Source organism: Acomys minous (genome assembly GCF_964271855.1).
Source record: "Acomys minous genome assembly, chromosome: 2".
Classification (NCBI taxonomy): domain Eukaryota; kingdom Metazoa; phylum Chordata; class Mammalia; order Rodentia; family Muridae; genus Acomys; species Acomys minous.
Window position 1 is genome coordinate 145,774,400 of NC_140484.1, and position 24,743 is coordinate 145,799,142.

The following is a 24,743-nucleotide window of genomic DNA, read 5'->3' on the forward strand; positions in this document are numbered from 1 at the left end:
GAGTCCGAAAAACTACAACTCCCGGAGTGCTCCGGGGTGGCGAGCGGCCGCGGCAGTGACGACTGTGGCGGAGAAGGCCCGGAGGGGCTCGGCGTTCTGAGTGGCGCTGCTTGGGCCGGTGGCTGCGAGGGCTGCTGGGGTCGCGATTGAAGAGAGAGCTGCGAGTGTGTTCGGCGTATCCCCCGTCGGGATCCCAGCCACGATGAGTGCTGCCCGGGAGTCTCACCCGCACGGGGTGAAGCGTTCCGCCTCCCCCGACGACGATGTAAATAACAATGGATGAGGGTTGAGGCCTACCGGAGGCCGTAGGGGTAGGCCGGGAGGGTGGACGGAGGAGGAAGCCCCCGAGGGGAGGGGCGCAAACGAGGGATGGACGTCTCTCTCTCTCTCTCTCTTTTTTGTTTTTGTTTTTTTTTTAAATTACTAGAATCTGAGGGTTTGAAGAGGCCCCGAGCTGAGATCCAGAGACCTGCGTAGATGGCGGAGTTGAGGAAGGAAATATTGAGAAGAGTGGGAAAAGAAAAGCCTTTAAGTCAGATGTTTCTGCCTTTTGGGGGGGGGGGGCGGCAAAGCTCCTTTCTTGGGTTTCAGCATAGATATGTCATACCCCTGACTTAGGTTTAAAATGCTCTGACAGTGGCGAAATGTTTAATCACGTTTGGAGAGATTTTCCTGCCTGGATGAGTGTTGGCAGTGTGCTGGTAATTGCTCCCCTTCGCTGCCCCAGGCACACACAGTAGGCAGAGGCCAGCGTGATTGAGCCGAAGGTTGTGGTAGACACTTTGGTAAGGGACTAATAGGGGCGTCAGAGGCGGTGAGACCCGGAGGCCCGTTTTCGTGTCAGATACCTTTTTCCTTCTCATCCCTTCAGCGTAGCCCCTTAACCCTGTTAAATCCTGACCGCAGTGCCAGATCCTGGAATTGAAAGATTAATTAAGAGGATGCTTATGTTATATTGTCTTAGCTCTAGCATGGTGTCATGGAAACTGCAGGCAGCTTGTACATGTAAAATTAGATCCTTCTATAGTGAGATACGTAGGGAACGTTGATGGGGAAACTAGTGGGAAGGGGGCATGGGGAAGTCATCTTTGAGATAGATGAAGGTTGGTCTCATTTAACTAGTTAATACATTGTCAGCTTCAGAATTGTAGTTTTTAGAGCAGTTTGGTGTCTTTCATAAGTCCTTTGTGATCAATAAAAGGTTTCCCAAACTATTTTGTAGTTAGCGAGAGAGTAAAATACTAAGAACCGCCTTCCTTTGGTGGGAAAAGGGAGCGAGGACCAGGATCGTGAGGACATCTAAATAAATTTTAGTTAATCAGATTTTTTTTAATGGAGATATGACTGGTTATCGAGGATATTTGTTCATGCCCCCTGTCCTCCCTGCTACTAGAATTGAGATCTTACATTGTTAATACAACCATTCTGCATTTGTTAGGAATTTGTCTAGGTCTTTTTAGTGATCTAGACTTTAAAGTAGGTCTAAAGGAGCTGTCACATTGTTTTCCTTCTGACATTAGCTGTGAATTGGTTGCTAGCATACCTGCTTTAATAGACTCAAAAATAACTTCTGCGCTAGAGGAGGAGTTTTGAAATATTTCAAGTCTTATAACTATTGTATTTAAAGGTGATTATAGTTGCACTTCAAGATTGGGACCTGGGACTTTGCTTATACTATCATAACAATGATCGTGTTGTTAATGCCAGGGTATTATACAGTAACTTGTCCCTTAACGGTGGTGGTCTTTTTTTCTTTCTTTCTTTTTTTTTTCTTTTTCTTTTTTTTTTTTTTGGTTTTTGGTTTTTGGTTTTTCAAGACAGGGTCTCTCTGTGTAGCCTTGGCTGTCCTGGACTCGTTTTGTACACCAGGCTAGCCTCGAACTCACAGTGATCCACCTGCCTCTGCCTCCCAAGTGCTGGGATTAAAGGTGTATGCCACCACTCCTGGCCAACAGTAGTTTTCTTACATCAGTTTTCTTTGTATATGTTTATTAATTTTTCTGCTAATTGTATGTTATTGTGCATGGTTGGTTGGTTGGTTGGTTATAAGCTCATCTTTATTTTCAAAATACTGGTAATTGTAGAAAATCAATTAATAGTAAATGTTAATATCCACTGCATATAAAAGATTTTTGGTTCTCTTTTTTTTTTTTTTTTTTTTGGTTCAATGACTTCACACATAATTGAGGGTAACAAAACACTTTAAAAAGATACTAGAAGTAAATAGTACATCAGAGAATACAATGCTAGGAAAATGATGACATAGAAGTAATCTCAAGTATGTAGTCAGTGGGATATGTATAAGAGGAGCAAAGTTGATGCAGTCTGTGGTGAGGAATAATGAAAAGAGTTTATTGGAGTTTCGTAGGTTTGGCTGAAGTGGAGAATGAAAGCTGTTTTATCAGAATGGGAGGAAAAGAGTCACAAATAGTTGTCAGGCGCTGTATTTAAGAATAACAGCATTTTTAAAAGGTGCTTATTGTTCTTGGAAAGGAGGAACCACAAACAAACAAACAGACAAACCCAGTGCTTTAAAAGCAAATTAAGATTAGAGATGGTGGTGCTGGAGAGATGGCTCAGAGGTTAAGGGCACTGCCTGTTCTTCCGAAGGTCGGTGCTGAGTTCAAGTCCCAGCAACCCCATGGTGGCTCACAACCATCTATAATGTGATCTGGTGCCCTCTTTTGGCCTGCAGGTATACATGCTGGCAGAGCACCGTATACATAATAAATTAATCTTTAAAAAAAAAAGATTAGAGATTGTAAAAGATAGAGTAACTTAGGTAAAAAAAAAACCATTGTCAAGATGTTAGCTGCTATGTTCTTGTGGGGATGTGAGTGCTAGTCATTGAAACCTGGGCCTTGTGTATAAGCTACACCCTAGCCTGACTCTGTTCTTGTAGTAGGAGGGGAATTGGAAACGTTGGGTTGTAGATAGTTGTGGTTTTACCTTTTTACAGTCTTGCAACTGTGGCTTGTGGAACACTAGCTAATTTGGTCCCATGCAGTACACTGTGAAAGAAGCAGAAGTTGTGCCAGAGCATGGGAGCAGCTCACTCAGTTTCTGTGCCTTGGTGTCCTTAGGGCCTGTTTGCTGATTTGCATGGTGGGCTGTTTGGAGAAGCTCTAGAGCAGTGGTTCTCAACCCTCCTAATGCTGCAGCTCTTTAACATCACTCCCAGCCACAAATCATTCTGTTGCTACTGCATGACTGTTGTGAGTTGTAGTGTAAATGCCTGCTGAGCCGCCTGCAGAGGAGCCTCAGCTTTAGAGACCCGCTGCTTTAGAAGGAGCAGAAGTGGGAGGTTTGTAAGTTAAAGAAGATTGCAGCTCGGGTGTTCAGGTTTCAGAATTTGTTGGATTTGGGAACATTTGCATATTCATAATGAGCTGTCTTGAGGGGAAGGTCTGAGTGTAGATAGGAGAGTGACCTATTTCATGCATACTTACACAGATGTGCCTGAAGGCAGCTATACACAGTATTGTGAGTCCACCTGCCACTGTGACTGACCTCGTGAGGTCAGGTGAGTAACTTGTGCCGTGTTAGCATTCAAAAGAACTTTGCAGTCAGAGCTTTTCAGGTTTCCACATTAGATTCTTAACCTGTATGCAATTTTTTCTTGTACTACTCATTTTTTGTTTGCTTGTTTTTTTAAGATTTACTTACTTATTATTTGTACAGTATTCTGCCCTCACGTGTGCCTACATGTCAGAAGAGGGCACCAGATCTCATTATGGATGCTTATGAACCACCAGGTATTTGCTGGGAATTGAACTCAGAACCTTTGGAAAAACAGACAGTGCTCTTAACCTCTAAGCCATTTCTTCTCCAGTCCCCTGTATGCAACTCTTAGTGCATTATTGAGATGGTTTCTTTAGTTGGTGATGGTGGTTTAGTTTGGTTTGCGGTGCTAGGACTCAAACCCAGGATCTCATTCATGCTAAGCAAGTGCTCTGCCACCAAGCTGTGTCTTCAGCCTTTGGGATCTTAATTCAAGGCTACTGTATAGCTGAGGCTGGGGTTAAATTTTCTATGTAGCCCCAAGCAGTTAGATTCAGAACTCTGCTGCCTTCATCTCACAATTATAGGTATGCACCATCACACCAGGCATATCAAAACTAAGTTAATGTCAGTCTTGGGTCACAGGGCAAGTTGTTTGGTGAGAATGAGAATTGGGGTAGTGGGCTGGAGAGATGGCTCAGAGGCTAGGAGCACTGGCTGCTCCTCCAAAGGTCCTGAGTTCAATTCTCGGCAACCACGTGGTGACTCACAACTGTCTATCATGAGATTTGGTGCCCTCTTCTGGCGTGCAGGTGTACATGCAGGCAAAACATTGTATACATAAATAAATCTTAAAAAAAAAAGAATTGGGGTAGTAGAGGTACTTATTATCATAATGAGGTATAGAAATAGTTAAGACTAATTAATCTATAAAAAGATCTGCAGTCGCATGGAACGGAATAGAGATTTGTAACTTAGGCAACAAAATTATGAGATCATAGAATTTCCTCTGCCAAATGTAATTTAGAAGAACAAGTGGGTCTGCTGTGATACACATGCTTTAACATTCATATACCCAGGAGGAGGAGTTCTCATTGTTTTAAAAACTCTGTATATTTCATGTATAATTTTCATAGACATGAAAGGGGAATATCAGTGATTACTAAGAATGTTAATATAATTTTAGCAATAACAAATCAAAACTTTAAAAATTTATTTACTTAATGTAGATGAGTGCTCTATCTGCACGTATGCCAGGAAAGGGCATAAGATCACACTATAGATGGTTATGAGCCACCATGTGGTTGCTGGGAATTAAAAGTGTCCTGTGACTATAGCAGATTGCTCATTAGCATCGTGCATGACCTGGAGCTTAGGGTTAAAGGTTGCCTATCTATTTCTAATAGGTTTAGTTTCATCATTAGCTCTACTTCTTACATTTCCATAGTCAAATGTTAATACTTGGGTTCTTTGAAAACTGAGTTCTTATATTTTGGAACTTTTTCACCTTTGTTTCATAATTGTAAAATATTTTCACTTTTTTTTTATAAATATAGTTAGAACGATCAATCCATTGAATGTCTTCATTTCTATGTCATCTTTTTATGGTAGTCACCTTTGTATGCACATCTGCCTTTAGCCTTTGCCCACTACAACTCAAGTAAATATTGCACACATATAATAAAAGATGAAGTAAAAGGCAAGCGTCCTTTTAGAAAAATGAGACGGCCCAGCTCTTCTTGCAAAATGAAACTCTTTCTGCAAAACGAGCCCTTCCCATTGAGGGGCTTTCTGGGTAAGGGCACAATATTCTCTTATTCCTGTTTCTGCTCACATTGATTCCTGGGTTGGAAAACTCATCTAGGAGTTTATGATACAAAGAATCAGTCTCCTTACTTACTTGCACATAATTTCGTTCTCATTTTTTGCCTATAATTCTATACTACCTGCTATTTTGCTTTCTTTTATTACTTATTAAATTTTTTGTGGGGGCATTTTGCCTACATATATGTCTGTGCACCACATGTGTGCCTGTTGCTCGTAGAAGCCAGAAGAGGCCTGGATTAACTGGAACAGGAGTTACTGCCAGCTGTAAGCTGCCTCGTCAGTGCTGAGAACCAGGCCCAGGTCTCTAGAAGAGTATCTGTTGCTCTTAACCACTGAGCCAGCTTGCTAGCCCACTTCTAAAATCTTGGTTCTAAAATGCCTTTTATCAGTGTTCTCCTTTTTGGGTAGAAAATTAAAATTTATCCCAACAGAGCCATGATGACTTGACATTTTTATATTAAGTATTTGACACAACATAGTGCCAAATGTTTTCTGCTCTTCTGTTTACTTTTAGTCATTTTTAGTATGGCTGGAAGTGATTGATACACTATAATGAAATCTTATATTTTTTTCAAAATGTAGAGAAAATATAGTTACTAAGATTCTATAGGACTTAAATTGACAAAAGGGTTTAGTGGACTTGTTACTTGAAAGATACAATGGATTTTAGTCTTTTTTTTTTAACTTTATTTTCGTTCTTTGGAAGATCTCTTAAAAAAAAGAATCAAAATTATAACGTTTTGGGTCTAAAAATTAGTTGTAACTTCTCAAACCCTGAAAGATTATGACGACATGCTGTCCTTTAGAATATCAGCAAAGTGTACTTTTTGAGTGATTTCATACATTGTGTGTGTGTCTGTGTGTGTGTTCACATGCACACTCAGTAATTCCATGTCACATAGCGGGAGATCAAAGGACAGTTCCTGGGAGTCAGTTTCTTCCTTCCACCTTGGGGATCCCAGGAATCAAACTTAGGGCATCAGGCTTGGCGACCAGCACCTTCTGCCACTGAGCCATCTCACTGGCCCAAACCCACAGTGTTTTAAAGCTTTGGTTAACAGTCCTGGCAGCCTTCTGGTACTAGGTGCTCCATCCCCTTCACAGCTCAGTGTAGAACAGTGGGTGTCAAAAATGCTTCACCGTGGATGTCACAGATTTGCATCCTGGAGCTGAGGACCCATGAAACAAGAGCGTGTACACAGTCATGTAAGAGCACACTGTGAGTCTGGCGTGTACACAGTCATGTAAGAGCACACTGTGAGTCTGGCGTGTGCAGGCCTTGTAGACAGCGGTGGCTGTAGCAGAAGGAGCGGGTTCTGTCCTAAGGGAGAGAAGTGGCCCAGCAGAGCTCAGGTGGGACACACTGACTAACTTCCTAAGACCCAGGAAAACTTGGAGTTGCAGATCGACTTTAAATATTTGAGTATTTGTAAATACAGAAACAAAAACCAATATAACTAATGTCTTGCAGCTTGGATCTAGCAATTGGGAGGCAGCAGACTTGGGCAATGAAGAGAGAAAACAAAAGTTCTTGAGACTAATGGGTGCAGGAAAGGTAAGCATTGTATGTTTATGTTTTTATCTTTTTAAAACAACTGTGTTTTTGTATTAAGTGAGGAGGGTGGTTACATTTTCTTCTGCTTGATTTATTTTTGCCTTTGGGAAATACACCTAGCCTAATCAAGCACTTTCAATGTATACTCTTTCTGGGCCAGTCTGGGCTTCTCTGCCCCCTTTGGCAGTGTGGCTGGAGGCTAGAGGAGAAAACTGGATTTGTGTAGACTCACCTGATTGCTTACTGCCTGATGATTTTCACAGAAGGCATTGATTTCTAAGCATGTTATAGCCTCTGCCTAAGTCAGATGCCTGTATTTCATAGCCCTTAAAGTAGCAGCTTCAGAAATACCCCTTATCAGAGGCCGACATTTAGAAATGTTTTATTTAGCAGGGCGTGGTGGTACACACCTTTAACCCCAGCACTCAGGAGGCAGAGGCAGGCAGATCGCTGTGAGTTCGAGGCCAGCCTAGACTACAAAGTGAGTCCAGGACAGCAAGGTTACACAGAGAAACTAACCCTGTCTTAAATAAAAGAAGAAGAAGAAGAAAAGAAATGTTGTATTTATCTTGTAAACATCCCAGTTTAATTAAATGTGCAGTTACAGGTGCTAAGAAAGCACTCTTTGAAAACCTTTCTTAGCAGTTTTGTTTTACAAACTGCATTTGAAAGTATATTGAGAACATTTTCTTTTTCTTTCTTTTAATTTTTTATTTTATGTACATTGGCTGCATGTCTATGTAAGAGTGTCGTATTTCCCTGGAACAGAAGTTATAGACAGTTATGAGCTGCCATGTGGGCACTGGGAATTAAACCCGGGTCCTCTGGAAGAGCGGTCAGTGCTCTTAACTGCTGAGCCGTCTCTATAGCCCAGGAGAACATTTTCTTACTTCAGCACCCCAAGATGAACCCACCCTTTGTTTTTGGTTTGGTTTGGTTTGGTTTTTATTTTTCGAGACAGGGTTTCTCTGTAGCCTTGGCTGTCCTGGACTCACTTTGTAGACCAGACTGGCCTCGAACTCACAGCAATCCGCCTGCCTCTGCCTCTGCCTCCCAAGTGCTGGGATTAAAGGTGTGCGCCACCACGCCTGGCTTTGTTGGATTTTTTAAAAGATATTTATTTATTTATTTATTTCTTATGTATATGAGTGATCTATCTGCATGTACACCTGCAGGCCAGAAGAGGGTATCAGATCACATTATAGATTGTTGCAAGCCACCATGTGGTTGCTGGGAATTGAACTCAGGACCTTTGGAAGAGCAGGCAGTGCCCTTAACCTCTGAGCCATCTCTCCAGCCTCCGTTTGTTTTTGTTGTACATGGAAAGCCCTGGTGCGTTTCACCAGCAGTTACTGACTACCAACTACATGGCAGCACCATTCCAGGTCCTGGGTATCACAGATGGTGATGTGGTGAGGGCTGTTGTGTACTGGAAGAAACTCAGACTAACACAGAATCGTTAGTGGAGGGTAGGGGTGGTGGCCAGATCTCTGGCTTCACTGCACAAGAAACCTTCCCAAAAAAAGAAGTGGGCAGATCTGCAGACCAAGTTCCCAGATTCTAGCAAAGGGTTCTGAGTGGACAGGGCCTGAGGAAGTCAGATCCTCACAGCTTTCAGGAAGCATTTCTGTAGGGAATTAATGCTCCTTGCTTCCTAATGATTTGTAGTTTTTTATAGTACACAACTTTCTTTTGGCTTCTACAAATTAAAGATTTGTTATAGGTATATAGAGTAATAATTTAGGGAACACATTCAACTATTAGAATGAAAATTCTGACAGTGCTTAAAACATCCTAACAAGCCAGACGTGGTGGTGCACGCCTTTAATCCCAGCACTTGGGAGGCAGAGGCAGGTAGATCACTGTGAGTTTGAGGCCAGCCTGGTCTACAAAGCGAGTCCAGGATACTCAAAGCTACACAGAGAGATATTGTCTGGAAAAATCCTAGGAAAATCTGTACAATTTGGTGACCAGTAAATGGGCTTTCTACCATTATGTTAACTCTTTGCCTAAACGACTAGAGGTGGAGCTCAGACGTAGGCTCAGACATGGGTGGGTGCTTTTCATGTTTCTTTGGAATTACATGTAATCTTTCCCTCTTTGTGGATCCTTTCTATACTTTAGGAAATGAAATAGGAACTGTAAAGAGTAGACTGAACTAATATAATGAAACTTATTTTATAGTTATTTTAAATTCAAGTATTTTTATGTTTTGTATTAAATTGTTTTAAGGTCTGTTTTTGACAGGTTGAAATTGAGGGTTTGTTGTAATATGAAGAACTCGCTAGTTATTTGTGACATATTATAAATAATAATGGTCATTTTCATTTTCTACTGCTTGGTACATTACAAGTTTATTATTTTACTTTCAATATACATTATTTATTTATTTTTGCTTTCTAAGCTTTCTAAGGCTTTTAAGAAAACCAGTAGTTCTCAGCCAGGCGTGTTGGTGCATGCCATCAATCCCAGCACTTGGGAGGCAGAGAGCTCTATGAGTTCGAGGCCAGCCTGGTCTTCAGAGCGAGTCCAGGGCAGCCAAGGCTACACAAAGAAACCCTGTCTTTAAAAAATTTTAAAAAAAAGAAAAGAAAAAGAAAGAAAGAAAAGAAAATCACTAGTTCGAGGCGTGATGGTAGCACAGGACTCTATCCCAACACTCAGGAGGCCGAGGCCAAAAGATCTCTTGAGTTGCAGGCCAGCCTGGTGCTCAGACCAGGCTCCAGGAGCTGTGTAGACAGAGCAGGGTTGTGGTCAGGGCAGGAAAGAAAATTCTTGGGCTGGCTTAATTTTCTCATTGTGCATCTCATTTCAAACTGCAGCCTGTGCCAGGTGTGGGGCTCACCTTTAATTCTTGCACTTGGGAGGCAGGAAGAAGCAGATCTCTTAGGCATTCAAGGCCAGCCTGGTCTACATAGTAAGACCTTGTCCCAAAATAGTCCAGCCTGATCTCTATCCCTTTTAGTTTTCTGTCACCTTATTCTCTGTTTTGTTTTGGTGGCACTGCCTTCTGGCATTGTACAATTTACTTACTGATTGCATTTGTGTCTCTTTCTAATCCTCCCCTTTACTAGGATGTGATTCCATAAAGACAGAGATCTTGATTTATGCTTTGGTCTTCAGAATATTACAGAAGCCTGGAATGTTTTCCATTACATAGTAATTATATTGAATGAGTAATTTCGAGTTTTAATACATTTTATACCTTTTTACAGAAAGAACACACTGGTCGTCTTGTTATAGGAGATCACAAGTCAACATCTCACTTCCGAACAGGTAAGGAAGCAAAACATAATTAAAATAGAGGTACTAGATCTATATTATTTTGACCTTTTCTGTACATAGTTCTGTTAATTAAAGCATTTCAAGAGAAATATATCCTATTGGTAAAACAGTTGTCTTAACATGTGCTAGGCCCAGCACCAGAAAAAAAAGTATGTATGTATGTATGTACTTGTGTGTGTATACACACACACAGGAAATTTTTTAAAAAGCTTTATTTATTATATATACAGTATTCTGCTTGCATGTACACCTGAACACCAGAAGAGGGCAACAAATCTCATTATAGATGGCTGTGAGCCACCATGTGGTTGCTGGTAATTGAACTCAGGACCTCTGGAAGAACAGCCAGGGCTTTTAACCTCTGAGCCATCTCGTAAGCCCTGGGGAGAAAAGAATTTTAATAAAAACTGAAAATGAATTGTTTTATTTTAGTTTTGGTTTTTTGAGACAGGGTTTCCTCTATGTAGTCATGGCTGTCCTAGACTCACATTGTAGACCAGGCTGGCCTTGAACTTTGAACTCACAGTGATCCGCCTGCCTCCGCATCCCGAGCCACCACGCCCGGCCTAAGGAGGGGCTGCTTTTTTTGTTGTTGTTGTTGTTGTTAATGAATTGTATTTTAATTCAGTCCATTGGAAAGTAAACATTAATCTTGTTTTTTATTAGTTAAAAGCATAGTCTTATTAAATGTAACAAGAACTTTAACTGAATTACACTTAACTTTATGCCGACCTATCTTCTATGGTATATTTCAGAAATCATTTGATTGTTCATTTTTCTGACATTCATTATTTCAGAATAATTTACTTTGTTCCATAAGGCAGAACATCAGCTTTGCAAAATGGAAAGGCATTTTAGCATTTAACACTTCCTCTCTTAAAATTGAGAATTATAACAAAATAAATGACATACATGCATGAAAATGCCATGACAGCACTTGGTATGCTCACTAGATAATAAATGCCAAAACATCCAGAGGTCCATGAAGAAAAATAACCCAAAGCACAAGGATGTGGGATTGGAACTTAAAATTGCTTCAGGTTTGTGCTCTGAAGCCCACGCCCAGTCCTGAGTGCACACCATTGGGGCGTCAGCTCTAAGTGGGGTCACAGGCCTGTTACTGCTCTGCTTCATAGTGCAGAGTAAGTGCAAACACATAAATGCTGCATCGTTAAACAACTTGGGTGTTATAGTTTATTTGTTTCAATTGTCTGATAAGCACAGACAGGCAGGCAGTACCGTTGCTGCCACTGTGAGATGACCCTGAGTGCCTGGGCGGAGTTGCTCACATTTTTGTTCTCTACTCAAACACAGATGCTCTTGTTTATTGGAGGTTTTTGGGGGACTTGGAGAAAATGACCTCAGAGTGGTCATTAGACCCTTAATTCAGACGGTGGGCTTATAAAAGTCGTCATAAATATGTCTGTCCACTACTGTGTTGTTGCTGACAGTTTACTGCTGTGCTGTAGAAACCGTCCATGAGATGCATTGTGACGTTAGGCACAGTTAGAGAGCTCAGCCCTGAATAGAATAGCCTCTGTGTTGTGGGTCTTTTTGTGTAATCAACTGTTTTTGTTAATTTGACTGAAACATAACCAAAGTACAATGGACACGCAGGGGAAGAAGACAAGAAAATTAATGAAGAACTGGAGTCTCAGTATCAGCAGAGCATGGACAGTAAATTATCAGGACGATACCGGCGGCACTGTGGACTTGGCTTCAGTGAGGTAGCGGCTCTTTTCTCTGACTAGACATCATCAGTTTCAGTTTGGTGTTTGGGTTGCCAAAGCAGCCAGGAATCCTAATAGAGGAGGATGCTTTCTTGCCACCTCCTTAAAACTCTTACAGCACATCTCTGTCACTAGATAATCAGGGCGGTGTCCTTAAGGATTTAAAATGAGTTTTCTAACATTGGCTTAGTGTAAATTCTGCTTAACCTAGGCACACTTTTAATGGGTATGAAAAATGCTTGTAAGATAAAATATTTTGTGTAAATTTAAAATCCTAGCTTAGGTCTCTTTCTTCTCTGTCACCTGAGTGGCCTCTGTACTGTGTGCTGATGTGTAATGACTGGCGCAGTGTTAACTTACTAGCAGATGCTGTTTCAGGGAGAGAAAGTCAGTACTTTGCAAGCTAGAGGAGGGACACACGGCAGTGCCCTGGAAGCTTCCCTTCAAGTCTGAGCAGTTGCCTGAGTCCTTCCTCAGAAGCCAGAGATTTCAATGTGGTTTATGAAATAGTGACTTAATGCTGTAAAGTGGACTCTTGCGTTGTTTTGAGGGGTGGGGACCAGGGTGTTTTTGTTTTGAGACAGGGTCTCACTCTGTAGCCCCTGTTGGAACTCAGGTTCATAGAGAGCAACCTGCCTCTGCCTCCTAAGTACTGGGATTAAAAGTGTGCACCATATGCCCAGCTAAGCGAGCTGTTTTTAATACAACAGTCCCAGTTTCTATACTGGCCAGCGGTGCTTGTTTTTCCTTAATAGGCCTTTGATGGATGTTTTAGGTAGAAGATCATGATGGAGAAGGTGACGTGGCTGGAGATGACGATGACGACGACTCACCTGATGCTGAGAGTCCAGATGACTCGGACAGTGATTCTGAGTCTGAGAAGGAGGAGTCTGCAGAGGAACTCCATGCTGCTGAGCATCCTGATGATGCAGAAGATCCGAAGAGCAAAAAAGATGCAAAGAGCAATTATAAGATGATGTTTGTCAAGTCCAGCGGCTCATAACTATCAAACACTTAGTCTTTGTATTAAAAGTAAGCCTTATTGTTATAATGCACAGTGGAGGACTGCTTATAGAGCACAGACCTTTGTATTATAATTTTTAAAAAGGCCCTTTTAAATAACTACAAAGAGTGTTTGCTTTCAAATGCCATGGGTTACACCTTCCGGGCATGACTAGAATCTTTTTGTAAAGAGTCAGAGTTGTATAAAATGAGAAATAAATACTGTACTCCGCTTCCTTTCGTATTAGCATCGTCAGCCCTCTCACCACCTTTGCCCCTGTAAACGCTTAATGGGGGACACTTACTTTGTGGTTGCTCATTCATCTTTATCTTTAGTTTGTTCCTATTTTTCTCTTCTATAATTCATTGATACTGTGACGTGTTCATGAGAAATGTTCCCTTGACTACCCTTTGTTGAAGCAGACTTGTCCATCATGGATATGCTGCCATCAGCCTTTCTGCAGATCATAGTTGGCAGTCCGCGCTTGCTCAGTCTGCACCATGAGAGCAAGCACGGGACACTGGGCAGAAGTGCAGCCGTCACATCATCCAAAGGCTGTGAACCCAAAATGTCTTTATATATAATTTGATTTCATTGTATGGTAAAGTTTTGATAAAATTTGGCCAGTTTTTACAGAAGAATTATTTCTCTGTTCATTTAGTCCTGTGTATTTAAAAATATGTAAAACTGGATTTTTTTTTTTTTTTAAGGTACTATGTGACCAAAGTTCATTTTTTTCCTCCTAAGGTCTAAATAAAGAGAAAGCAGTTTCCCATATGTGGTTGTGATGCCTTCATCCTCATTGTCTGTAAATGGGGACCTGGCTTATTGAATAAGACGCTGGGAGGCCATGTTTACCTTAAGTTTCCTCTAGACTGGTGGCTAAAAGGAAGCGTCACAGGCCATCGTGTTGCTGCTCGAGGCAGGCAGGACGTACACCGCTTAACAGAGTCACATCACAGGTTAGTGGATGGAGTTTGAGTAACTGTCCATTTTAACAGGCTTAAAGATGAGAATCCAGCCTGTGTAAGGACTGACGTGTTTCGTGTCTGGACTGCAGTATGTGCCTCGGGTAAAACCGCCCTTTTGAAAGTTTGGATGTGGGAAAACGAGCACAGCAGGTGGTTCCTGATTTGTAGACTGCATTTTGTGTTTTGACCAAAGGGCCTCTGTGCTGTTTTTCAGTTCCTCACACTGTGCAGGTAGGTACTGCCCATATGCTTGCTGTACGTATTCTTCGAGGATCGACAATACATACAACGTACTCTGAAGAAGTTTGGTTTCAGTTTGAACACTGATTTTCAAATCCGGCCTCTGTGGTTGCACATTACAGTTAGGTTATGTTTAAGAATAGATGAGGGGCTGCAGCGTGGCTCAGTAACTAAGAGCACAGGTTGTACTTCCAGAGGGGCTGGGTTCTATTCCAGCACCTATGTGGCAGCTCACAACTGTAGTTCCAGTCCCAGGGAATCCAATGTCCCCTTCTCGCTACAGGCGCCAGGCACACAAGTAGTGCACAAATACACATGGAGGCAAAACACCTGTAAACAGACCATCTAAAAACAAAGAAGAGAGGAAACAAGAGGGTGCTGGCCCGTGGTCCAGTGCTAGGGAGGCCGAGACAATTGCCTTGAGTGTATGGGAGCGTGGGCTGCGTAGAGAGACTGTCTCAAAAATAATAAAAAGCTGAAAAAACCCAGCTGCCTGGGAAAGCGCTTTGCTAGCATATTAAATCCTTGGGCCCCATCCTCAGGACCATAAAAGAATGGAAGATAAGTAGGTTTTTACAGCATTTCTATCAATTGACTATTAAATATGCAGGACCATTTACAAGGTTCTCAATTTTAATTAATCCATGCATAACCACTGAACACTAACAAAACTCAGTTGTAGTAGTACTTTTGGAATATCGGCTAAGAGGCCCTGCAGCCTATAGTCCCTAAGCTACGTTAAACGCCTTGCCTGTCTCGTATAAGTGAATACCAAGGCACCTTAACACCATGGGGGAAAAAAATCCTAAAAGACTTGGTATGCTATGTTACACCCACCATTTTAAAAATTCAGAAAATGGAACCAGTGAGGACTTTGTGTACACAGGCACTGCCCGTTGCTCCTGCTCTTGACGACCTGCGTTTGCTTTTCAGTCCCCATGTGGTAGAAGTCAAGAGCCAACCACTTGGAGTTGTCCTCTGAACCTTTACACATGCTTTGGCAGCTGATCGCACACCAGCTAAACGCAATAGAGAATCCGGAATACAAATTCTTTTTTACACAATAGGACACTCAATGGAAAGGTTATGATTTTCCATACTGATGACTTCATCCAGAAATGTCCTCGTCCTGTTTGTACCCAGAGGTCCACCCTTAACAGCTGCCCCTAATGACTAAAAATATGTAGTTTGAAGTAGCTAAAAGGCGTTCAGGTATTCAGTGCCTGTGTCTGGTGTAATGAAACTAACTTGAAATAAAGTTGGGTCCTCTTCAGATGGGGAAGTAAATTTGAGCTCTCAGCACACAGGCATGTGTCTTGCTGCTTTGTAACCACTGCAGCCACATCCCCAGGGCTTTGAATCCTTTCCACTGAAACCAGCTGCTTAGAGGTCTTGGTTCTGAGCTGGGTAGGTCTCAGTTGCTCTGTCAGCTTGGTGACACAGCCACTGGTCTTCCAGACAGCCAGCTCCAACACCACACCTTCCTGATTGCCAGAGCCCTCTCTGACAATATCGAACAGATCCTAGATCAGGTAGCAAGGATTGAGAAATAAAAGAACAGAAATAACGAAACCGAGACAAGAAATAGTCGGAAACAAAGGACAGACTCGAGGGCTTGCAGTCAGTACCGCAAGACTTTGGCATGGAACTCAAGGGTTCTAGGCGAGTGCTTTATCCATCTCTCTCTTTATCCCGTGTTCTGGTTTTTTGGGTGCTGGAACAATCAACTCAGCCTTGAGGCCACAGTGTATTTTTTCTGAAAGTCTGAAGACCTTGAGGGTATACTTGGCAGAACATCTTGTTTAGTTGAGGTCTCAGCAGTTCACGTGATTCTTACGCTGGATCTGAGAGCACGAGAGCATCGCCTGTGGACAGAGAGCCTTGACAAAGGGCTCCCGACACTGCTGCACCTCTGCATGTACCCATGGCCTGCAGGTTATTCTGGAAAAAGATCCACAAGCCAGTGAAAACTTCTGGAGGACCTCACTGTGCCTCTGGCTCTTTTTGTCTAGTCAACACTCTGTTCATTTGTGGGGTTTTGTTGTGTTTTTAGACAGGGTATGTCTGTATGTCTGGCTGTCCTGGAATTCAGAGATCCCCCTGCCTCTCTCCCTTCTGAGTGTTGACTAAAAGCATGTGAACGACACGGGACACCTGACTTCTTATTCTTAATATATAAAAATGTTCTGCGAGTTGTGACCGTCTTTTATCTTCTTACATCTGTAACGTCTTTCCTTTCTGTCTTCCCTGAACTGGGCGGACTGGCTGCCTCTCCACGTGTGCTGCAGCCTCAGCCAGACAACCTGAGTTCAGTCCCCAGACACGACATGGTGGAAGTTGAGAATCATCTCCCACAAGTTGCTCCTGACCTCCACACATCATGCTCTGTGGTGCACACACACACACACACTACACACACACACACACACACACACACACACACACACACACACATGTATGTATATCATCGAATTTTTGCCTATTAAAGCATGGCATGGACAGGTATCCCACAGGCTAGCTCTGCGTTGTTGGTGGTAAACTAGCCACGGGTGATCACTGTGAGACAGTAAAAAGCTCTAGTTCAGACAGGGCTAAGAACTCGCTGGCACCCTGAGAGCAAGCGAGGCCTGGCGAGGTGGCCCGGCATGTAAGAACACTTGTTGCCCCAGGAGAGGATGCAGGCTTTATTCCCAGCTCCCACGTGGCGATCACACCTGGGGCCTGAGTGTTCTTAGATGATCACGAGCCTCCATGTGTGTGCTAGGAATCGAACCCAGGTCCTCTGCAAGAGCAAGTGCTCTTAACTGCTGAACCAACTTGGCGGCTCCTCCAGTAGTGGATGCTACTAACCGTTTCTGTTATCACCTACTTCCATTCCCTTTCTCACTCCAACGTGGCTTCTGCCAACCCTTGACAATACAACGCAAAGCTTTCATTACATTAGATTACTGTTCCCCTAAACCTGGTCTTAGCCTGTTTCTTCCTTGGCTTGTTAGCAGTGTCAGTCATTATGGCCCAATAAGCATCATGCTAGGATGTGCTATGTTGAAGAGGCTCTGCTGAGAACCGCACGAGCAACTGAAGATACTTCTTTCTAACTCCGTCTTCCTCAAAGATCTCACTGGAGGGAAAGACATTGCCTGCCAGCCATCCCATAGCACATGTGTTTAATGGTCCCAGGGAATCCAATCTTTCAAAGCTCCTAACAGAAATAAAGTCGGAAACATTTGTTAGCTCAGTGCAATTCAGATGGTGTGTGTCTTAGCATTTCCATTGCTCTGAAGAGACACAACTCTTTTTTTTTTTTAATGTTCAATGGTGTTTTGCCTACATGTATGTCTGTGTGAGGGTGTCAGATCATGGAGTTAAAGACAGTTGTGAGCTGCCATGTGGGTGCTGGGAATCGAATCTAGGCCCTCTGGGAAAGCAGTCAGTGCTCCTAACCGCTGAACCATCACTCCAACCTGACCATGGCAACTCTTACAAAGAACAACATTTAATTTGGAGCTGGCTTACAGTTTCAGAGGTTTAGTCCATTATCATCATGACCGGAAGCATGGCAGCGTGCAGGCGGACATGGCGCTGGAGGAGCAGAGTTCTGCATCTTCATCTGAAGGCATCCAGGAAGAGACTATCTTGCAGGTGGCCAGGAGACTGGGATTTTACTCTGGGTGGAGCCTGAGCATAGGACACCTCAAAGCCCACACCAATAGTGACACACTTCCTCCAACAAGGCCACACCTACTACAACAAGGCCACACTTCCTGACAGTGCCACTCCCTAGGGGCCAAGCATTCAAACACGAGTCCGTGGAGCCAAACCTATTCAAACCCCAACAGTGTGCTTGTAAGTCCCCTCTGGAACACAGGGTGAAGAGAGTCTAGTTTTCTGTGGTGCTGGAGATCCAGTGTAGGGCCTTACCATGTTAAGCAAGAGCTACTCCTTAACCTACTTGCTAAGATGGACCAGGTCCTGAGGGCACTGGCCTGGTGAGCTAGTTAGTGTAATAGCAGTTAGCTATAAAGCCAGCGGGTGGAGGTCTCACTGTGTTGCCCAGGCTGGTCTTGAAATCCATGCTAAAGTAACTATATGCATGCCCCACCATACTCAGCTAAAAGCTCTGTGTGTGTGTGTGTGTGTGTGTGTGTGTGTGTGTGTGTGTGTGTGTGTTGCTAGAGCCTACACTCAGTGTTTTTATACAGGTGAAGACTCTACCACTAAGCTGCATTCTGATCTTTTTTTCTTTATAAATTAACAAGTCTGTGGTATCCTGTCATGGTGATATAAACTAGGATAACAGAGGATTTCCAGTTACATGTCCTCAGTGAAACTGGTAGGAAACATGAGGCTAGAGAGGTGGTTGTGTTTCTAAATGTTGAGGAATTTCAGGCTTATTAGAAGTCCTCTGTGGGACAGTCTGAAATGCTGGACCACATGGGATTGGAAGCTTTCTTTGAAGGTGTCCTGGGAGCTGTCCTGTTCTGATGAGGAACAGCAACTGAAGCACTTGGTGCTGGACCATGAAGGATGCCGGATGTCATTGTCCAGCATGTTGAGAGGAATGAATCCTGTCAGGTCTGATCTAGCATCGGTGTCCAGTTCTTTTTTTCTGAAAACATGTAATTTCTCACAAGCATTATATAGTCCTAAAATTATAAATGTATACGGTGTGCAAAGTGCACAGAACAATTAAGGCTGGTTCTCTGCTCTTTGTATGAGCAGAAGAAGGACATCTGTAAATCTTCATACCACATGAAGAATAGCAGCTAATAGTAAATCACAGGGATTCTGTAACCAACAAGAAGCATTGTCTAGCAGGGCGTGGTGGTGTACGACTTTAATCTCAGCACGCAGGAGACAGAGGCAGGTGGTTCACTGTGAGTTCGAGGCCAGCCTGGTCTACAAAGTATGCCCAAGACAGCCAAGGCTACATAGAGAGACCCTGGAAGAAGGAGGAGGAGGAGAAGGAGAAGAAGAAGAAGAAGAAGAAGAAGAAGGAGGAGGAGGAGGAGGAGGAGGAGGAGGAGGAGGAGGAGGAGGAGGAGGAAGAAGGAGGAGGAGAACTGTCTATGCACAGACACTCATGTCTCAGCCACTGTCAGAGCTATTCCCATGTGGTAGGATTAGCAAGAGAAGTTACCTGCTTGTTCTACGGTTTAAATTCTCTACATCCCAACTGTAGCCCCCTCCCTCATCACCTCCTAGCCCCACCCTCCCTTTCTCATATGCTCTCTCTCCCTCCCCTAGTTCTCAGAAAGGGGAGCCCTCCTCCCCTAATATCTGACCTCAGCCTATCAAGTCTCGTCTGTACTACCTGTATCCTCTTCCTCTGTGGCCTGGCAAAGCCGCCCGGCCAGGGGGAAGTGATCAACATTGGGAGGCCAGAGTCCATGGCAGAAGTAGTCCCTACTCCCCATATTATGGGACCCACAAGGCAACTGTGCTGCCTATCTACACATCTGAGCGGAGGGTCTAGGTCCACACCACGCATGGACCTTGGTTGGTGCATCAGTCTCTACAGCAACCCCCTCCTCTGCCTGGATTTTTTAAATGTATATTTTGTTTATTATAATTTATTCACATTACCTCCTCGATTGTTATCCCCGCCCTCCCTCTTCTGACTAGGTCCCTCCCCTAGACCTCTGGTAACAGCCTACTAAGTCTCACCAGTATAGCCTGCATCCCCTTCCACTGTGTGTCCACTAGGCCGCCTTGGGGAGGGGCAGTGACCAAATCGTGGGCACCCAAGTGCATGTCAGAGGTTCAGCAGCTGTCTCCCCCCTCCCCCCATGCAGAGAATAAGCAGTCCATCGTCTACTTCTGAACAGGGCGTCTTGGTTCTCAACACTTAGAAACTAAACCATAGGGGCTGGAGAGATGGCTCAGTGGTTAAGATCACTACTTGCTCTTTCAAGGGTCCTGAGTTCAATTCCCAGCAACCACATGGTAGCTCACAACCATCTATAATGAAATCTGGTGCCCTCTTCTGGTGTACATGCAGGCAAAACACTGTGTATATAATAAATAAATAAATATTTTTTAAAAATAAAAGAAAGATAGAAACCAGACCACAAATGCTATTCCAAACTTGTTTAGCCATTTTTATTTGGGCTCCTACAAAGGTATTATTTGTCCCAAATCATCTGGAAGAATCCTTAAGAGAACAACGCCCCACTTTCCTTAAGGGGGGATTGGGTAGGTTTTTGGTTGCTTTCTAGGGCTATGGATGTTTATTTTCATCGGGAAATGCTTATAAGTTACTATTGGTCTTATTCAGAGAGAAAATAAAGTTGGACTCAGGGATGTCTCTCTTTTCTTTTATCTTTCTTTCTTAGGTTTGGAGATAGGGTTGAAAAGAAAGAAGGGGGAAATAGAAATATATTGTGATGATAGGATTATTCAGTCTACTTCTCAACTTAAGGCCTTAATTGTTGCTCACAAGGTTATTTTGAACTCATATAGAAGTTTGTATATCAATGCAAAATACATTTAATTTTGATACACTGGTCTAGAATTCAAATGTAAGATTATTCTTCACACACTATATATATGTATGGGTATTGTACCCACACAACTCAAGTAGAACACAAGGTTTACCTCTGATACTTTGAAAGTGCTATTACAGGCCGTTTAAGATAGTAAATTATACAAGTTAATCGTTAATTGATTAAATCATGGTCATGTCAATTATTAGTCTATTTTTTATCACAAGAATATACATCCAAAGTGTAACAGATAGATATGATTCTATAGATAGGTAAGGTAAAATAGTTAGATAAGGTCTTCAAAAACCTCAGAATATGGCATTTTAAAATGTTTTTTATTGTTTTAACGATTCTTTGACAATAAGACAGGATAACTCCCGGAAACACCCAGCCTACCTCAAAGAAGATGATGAGCATCAGTGAACCTCATTATGGAGATGACTTCAAATGTGGCAAACAAGCCAATGGGTAAAATGTTCTTGTTTCAGCTACAGACAGAATTCTGACTAAAAATAGTCAAGCTTGGATGCAGGCAGAGTCAGCTGGCCAAACTCTGCCAAGACAGGGTAAGAAATCCTCAATAGTTCCTGCCTCACAAATATGTCTGTCAGATATACTGGGCCAGAAGGCTGAAGATGCTGCTCCATTGTTATAGAGAGTTTTGGGTGACTGTTCAGGCAGCAAACTGTCTCTGTCATTTTTTGGAAGCTGCTAACCTGCACTTCCTGTTTACTCAGGTAATTAATTTTATTCTTTCTCAAGTCTCTGATGGGGTTGAAGACCATACAGTTTGGTTTACAATTAAGATCAGTTGTTTAGGAGTTAAGATGTTTTTGGGTCTAGATAGATGTTTTACGTTGATTGAGATGAGATATGATAGACACTGATTTTCATTCAGAATTTTAGACACACCAAGATAGGAAAGATGTTTTCTTCAAGGTTGCCAATCACAAATAGCCAAAACACCATGAGTGTATATTAATATAATTCCTGATTGCTTCGTGGTTCTTCTTGCTATATGTAATTTATTGTATTTGTGTGTAATAATATAAATATATATGTAAAAAATATTTTTTTAAAAAAGAGCACTGGGCTGGGTGGTGGTGACGCACGCCTTTAATCCCAGCACTTGGGAGGCTGAGGCAGGTGGATCGCTGTGAGTTTGAGGCCAGCCTGGTCTACAATGTGAGTCCAGGACAGCCAAAGCTACACAGAGAGACCCTGTCTCAAAAAACCAAAAACAACAACAAAAAGAGCACTGGTTGTTCTTGCAGAGGACTTGGGTTCAACTCCTAGCACTCACATGGTGGCTCACAACCATTTCTGACTTTAGTTCCAGGGGATCTGATGCCCTCCTCTGACCTCTGTGGGCACCGGGCACACACATGGTACACATACATACATGCAGGCAAAATAAAAGTAAATCTAAAAATTAAAAAATAAAAAATAAAAAAGACTGGGAGAGACGTGTCAGCTGACTGGCTTGTTCAAAATAATTTTGGTGAAAAAACAATGATTTGAAGCCCAGAGGACCAAGTACAGCTCCTTAAACCTACTACGCACTGCTGCTCCATGCTGCCGTCTCTGAATATAAGCCCCCCCCCCTTAGAAATGCCAGCTTGTGGGCTGGAGGGATGGCTTGGGGGTCAAGAGCACTGTCTGTTCTTCCAAAGGTCCTGAGTTCAATTCCCAGCGACCACGTGGTGGCTCACAATCATCTGTAGTAGTGCCCTTTTCTGGTGTGCAGGCACACATGCAGGCATAACAGCGTACACATAACAAATAAATATTAAAAAAAAAAAAAAAAAGAAAAGAAAAAAGGAAACGCCAGGGTGCGAGCATGCTGCCTCTGCGGTCTCCACGCCATTTCCCTTTCTGTCATTCCTGTCTCCTGTTCCCTTTGTGACCCGAGCAGTGTCTGTCATCCCAGTTTGCATTGTGTGATTATCAGAGGCTAAAGAGATGTCTCAGAGGTTAAGAGCGGCTGCTCTTAGAGAGGACCCAGGTTCAATTCCCAGCACCCACCTCGCAGCTCAAAACCACGAGTAACTCCAGTTCCAGGGATCTGATGCCCTCTTCTGGCCTCAGTGGGCACCAGGCACACACATGGTGCACAGACACATATGAAAGACATCTTAAAATAAAAATACGAAATCCCCTTGGTCCTTTCAGCTCACGTGGATTCTTTGTTGTTTTGTTGTATCGTCTTATATTTGTGCCGTTGTTTCTATGAGAAGTAATCACCCTGGAGTGTTCCCGCCCTCTGCATTGCAGTTTCCTCACACAAGCTTAGGTGCTTCCACGTCCTCCTCTTCCTCCTCTTCCTCTTCCTCTTTAATTGATCAGCTACAAATGTTCACTAGGACCCTGGTGTGTGCCAGGCACTCTTGCACAGAACCTGAGTTTGTTTACTAGCATCCACACCAGGCACCTTTCAACCCTCTGTAACAACAGCTCCAGGGGAGCCGGCACCCTCTATAGGCCCTTACAACCCATGTGCACATGCACACACACACACACACACACAAATAAAATGTTTAACAATAAAACAGAGAAGCAAAGGTGGGCATGGTGGCACACGCCTTTAATCCCAACACTCGGGGAGGCAGAGGCAAGTGGATCTCTGAAAGTTTGAGGCCAGCCTGGTCTACACAAGAGGCCAGCAAGGCTACACAGAAAAACCCCATCTCAAAAAAACTAGCAAAAATAATAATAATAATAATAACAATAACAACAATAATAAAGAAGCAGACCTACTCCTGTCACCTCACAGGTGGTTCTGGCAAACAGCCGCTCCTTAGGCAGACGCTGGCCATCTGACCAGACCCTGCACGAGCAGACACCTTCTGTGCTCATCTGATGTTGTCCACCCCCTTTTCAGCTTTTTCTTCCATGCATTTTCTTTCTTTCTTTCTTTCTTTCTTTCTTTCTTTCTTCTTTCTTTCTTTCTTTCTTTCTTTCTTTCTTTCTTTCTTTCTTTCTTTTTTTGTGTTAAATACTCTTTATTTGATATCATACACAAACCACAGAAGTGTCTTTCAGGGGTAAAGGGCAGCATCCTTGACATAGGGAACTCTAAATAAATCAGCATCCTTAAGAACAGTTGCTTCTTGCCGTTTAGCCACCGCCTGTAACAGGCCAGTGAACACAAACTGAAACACAGATGAACCTTCTTGTTTTTGAGAAGGTGCTAAGAGTTTTCACAGCGTTTACACATATTTATACGCCCAGTTATATAAATCCAAGTATAAAACCATTTAATAGGTTTGAGGTGACCCCCCCCCCCCAATCTTTGTAGAAAGTAGAGTATTACTAGTAAGTCCAATCTTGAAGGGAGAACAGCAATAGTATGTGTGCAACTGGATTGTTATTTTTAAAAAAGATCATATCCACTTTACTACAGGTCAGTTTTACTTGAATCAGGACTGTCCAACAAAAACATCGTTAGCCATTCATGACCTGAATTTGGGGGTGTGAATTAAATTATGGTATACATTAAAAGCCATGAGACAATTGTTTTGTAATAAGCAAGGCAGTGGAACTACTCATTGGTAGCCTTTTTAAGATAAGCTATCAGGTCTGCCCTCTCTCCCTTCTTCTTAATTCCCGCGAAGATCATCTTCGTCCCAGGGATGTACTTTTTGGGATTCTCCACATCTTCCATCAGGGTGTCCTCTCCCCCAGGCGATGTCCTTGTTCTTGTTGGCATCTGTGTAGGAGAATCCAGAGGCCTGACCTGTCTTCCGCCCAAACAGTCCATGGAGATTTGGTCCAGTCTTATGCTTGCCTCCCTTTTCCACACTGTGGCACTGGGCACACTTCTGAACAAAAATCTTCTTGCCTTTCTCGACTTCACCCATTTTTTAATTTGCTCCGGGCTAGTAGACACCACAAACGTTACAACCCAAACACCGATGTCCTGCTCTCTACCTTCCATGCGTTTTCAAGTTTGCTTCAGTGCCTGAGTTTGGTGGGGACTGATGTCCATGCTTCTGTTTCTCCTGCAGCTTTGGGTGAGTGCCAAAAGAAGGGAGCGATGACTTCACTTTTCTGTCTCCAAACTGGGAGTGCCTGAACACCAAACTGCTTTGGCATAAGCTAGCACTGTCTTGATTTCTGAGTATCAGACCCCATGTTACTCTCACA

General features: G+C 43.0%; 1 protein-coding gene and 1 pseudogene across 2 annotated transcripts; one reads left to right on the forward strand and one right to left on the reverse strand.

Moving 5' to 3' along the window:
• Positions 1–48: 48 nt before the first annotated feature.
• LOC311591833 (small acidic protein) lies at positions 49–13,678 on the forward strand. The gene is made up of 5 exons (XM_084771684.1): positions 49–265; positions 6,800–6,883; positions 10,099–10,159; positions 11,786–11,895; positions 12,674–13,678. Exons 1-5 carry the CDS (start codon positions 203–205, stop codon positions 12,899–12,901), a joined length of 546 nt encoding a protein of 181 aa, XP_084627810.1. The 5' UTR covers positions 49–202; the 3' UTR covers positions 12,902–13,678.
• A 10,159-nt stretch (positions 13,679–23,837) lies between these two features.
• On the reverse strand, positions 23,838–24,505 carry LOC311588426 (cytochrome c, somatic-like; annotated as a pseudogene). The gene has a single exon. The product of its transcript is annotated as a cytochrome c, somatic-like (transcript).
• Between the last annotated feature and the right edge of the window lie 238 nt (positions 24,506–24,743).

What these genes read in the sequence shown, in the direction of transcription:
- LOC311591833 (XM_084771684.1), top strand. Translation starts at nt 203, where the DNA reads ATGAGTGCTGCCCGGGAGTCTCACCCGCACGGGGTGAAGCGTTCCGCC. An exon ending in GACTAATGGGTGCAGGAAAG is followed by an intron (nt 6,884 to 10,098) that starts GTAAGCATTGTA and finishes ACCTTTTTACAG; the next exon opens with AAAGAACACACTGGTCGTCT. An exon ending in GTGGACTTGGCTTCAGTGAG is followed by an intron (nt 11,896 to 12,673) that starts GTAGCGGCTCTT and finishes TGGATGTTTTAG; the next exon opens with GTAGAAGATCATGATGGAGA.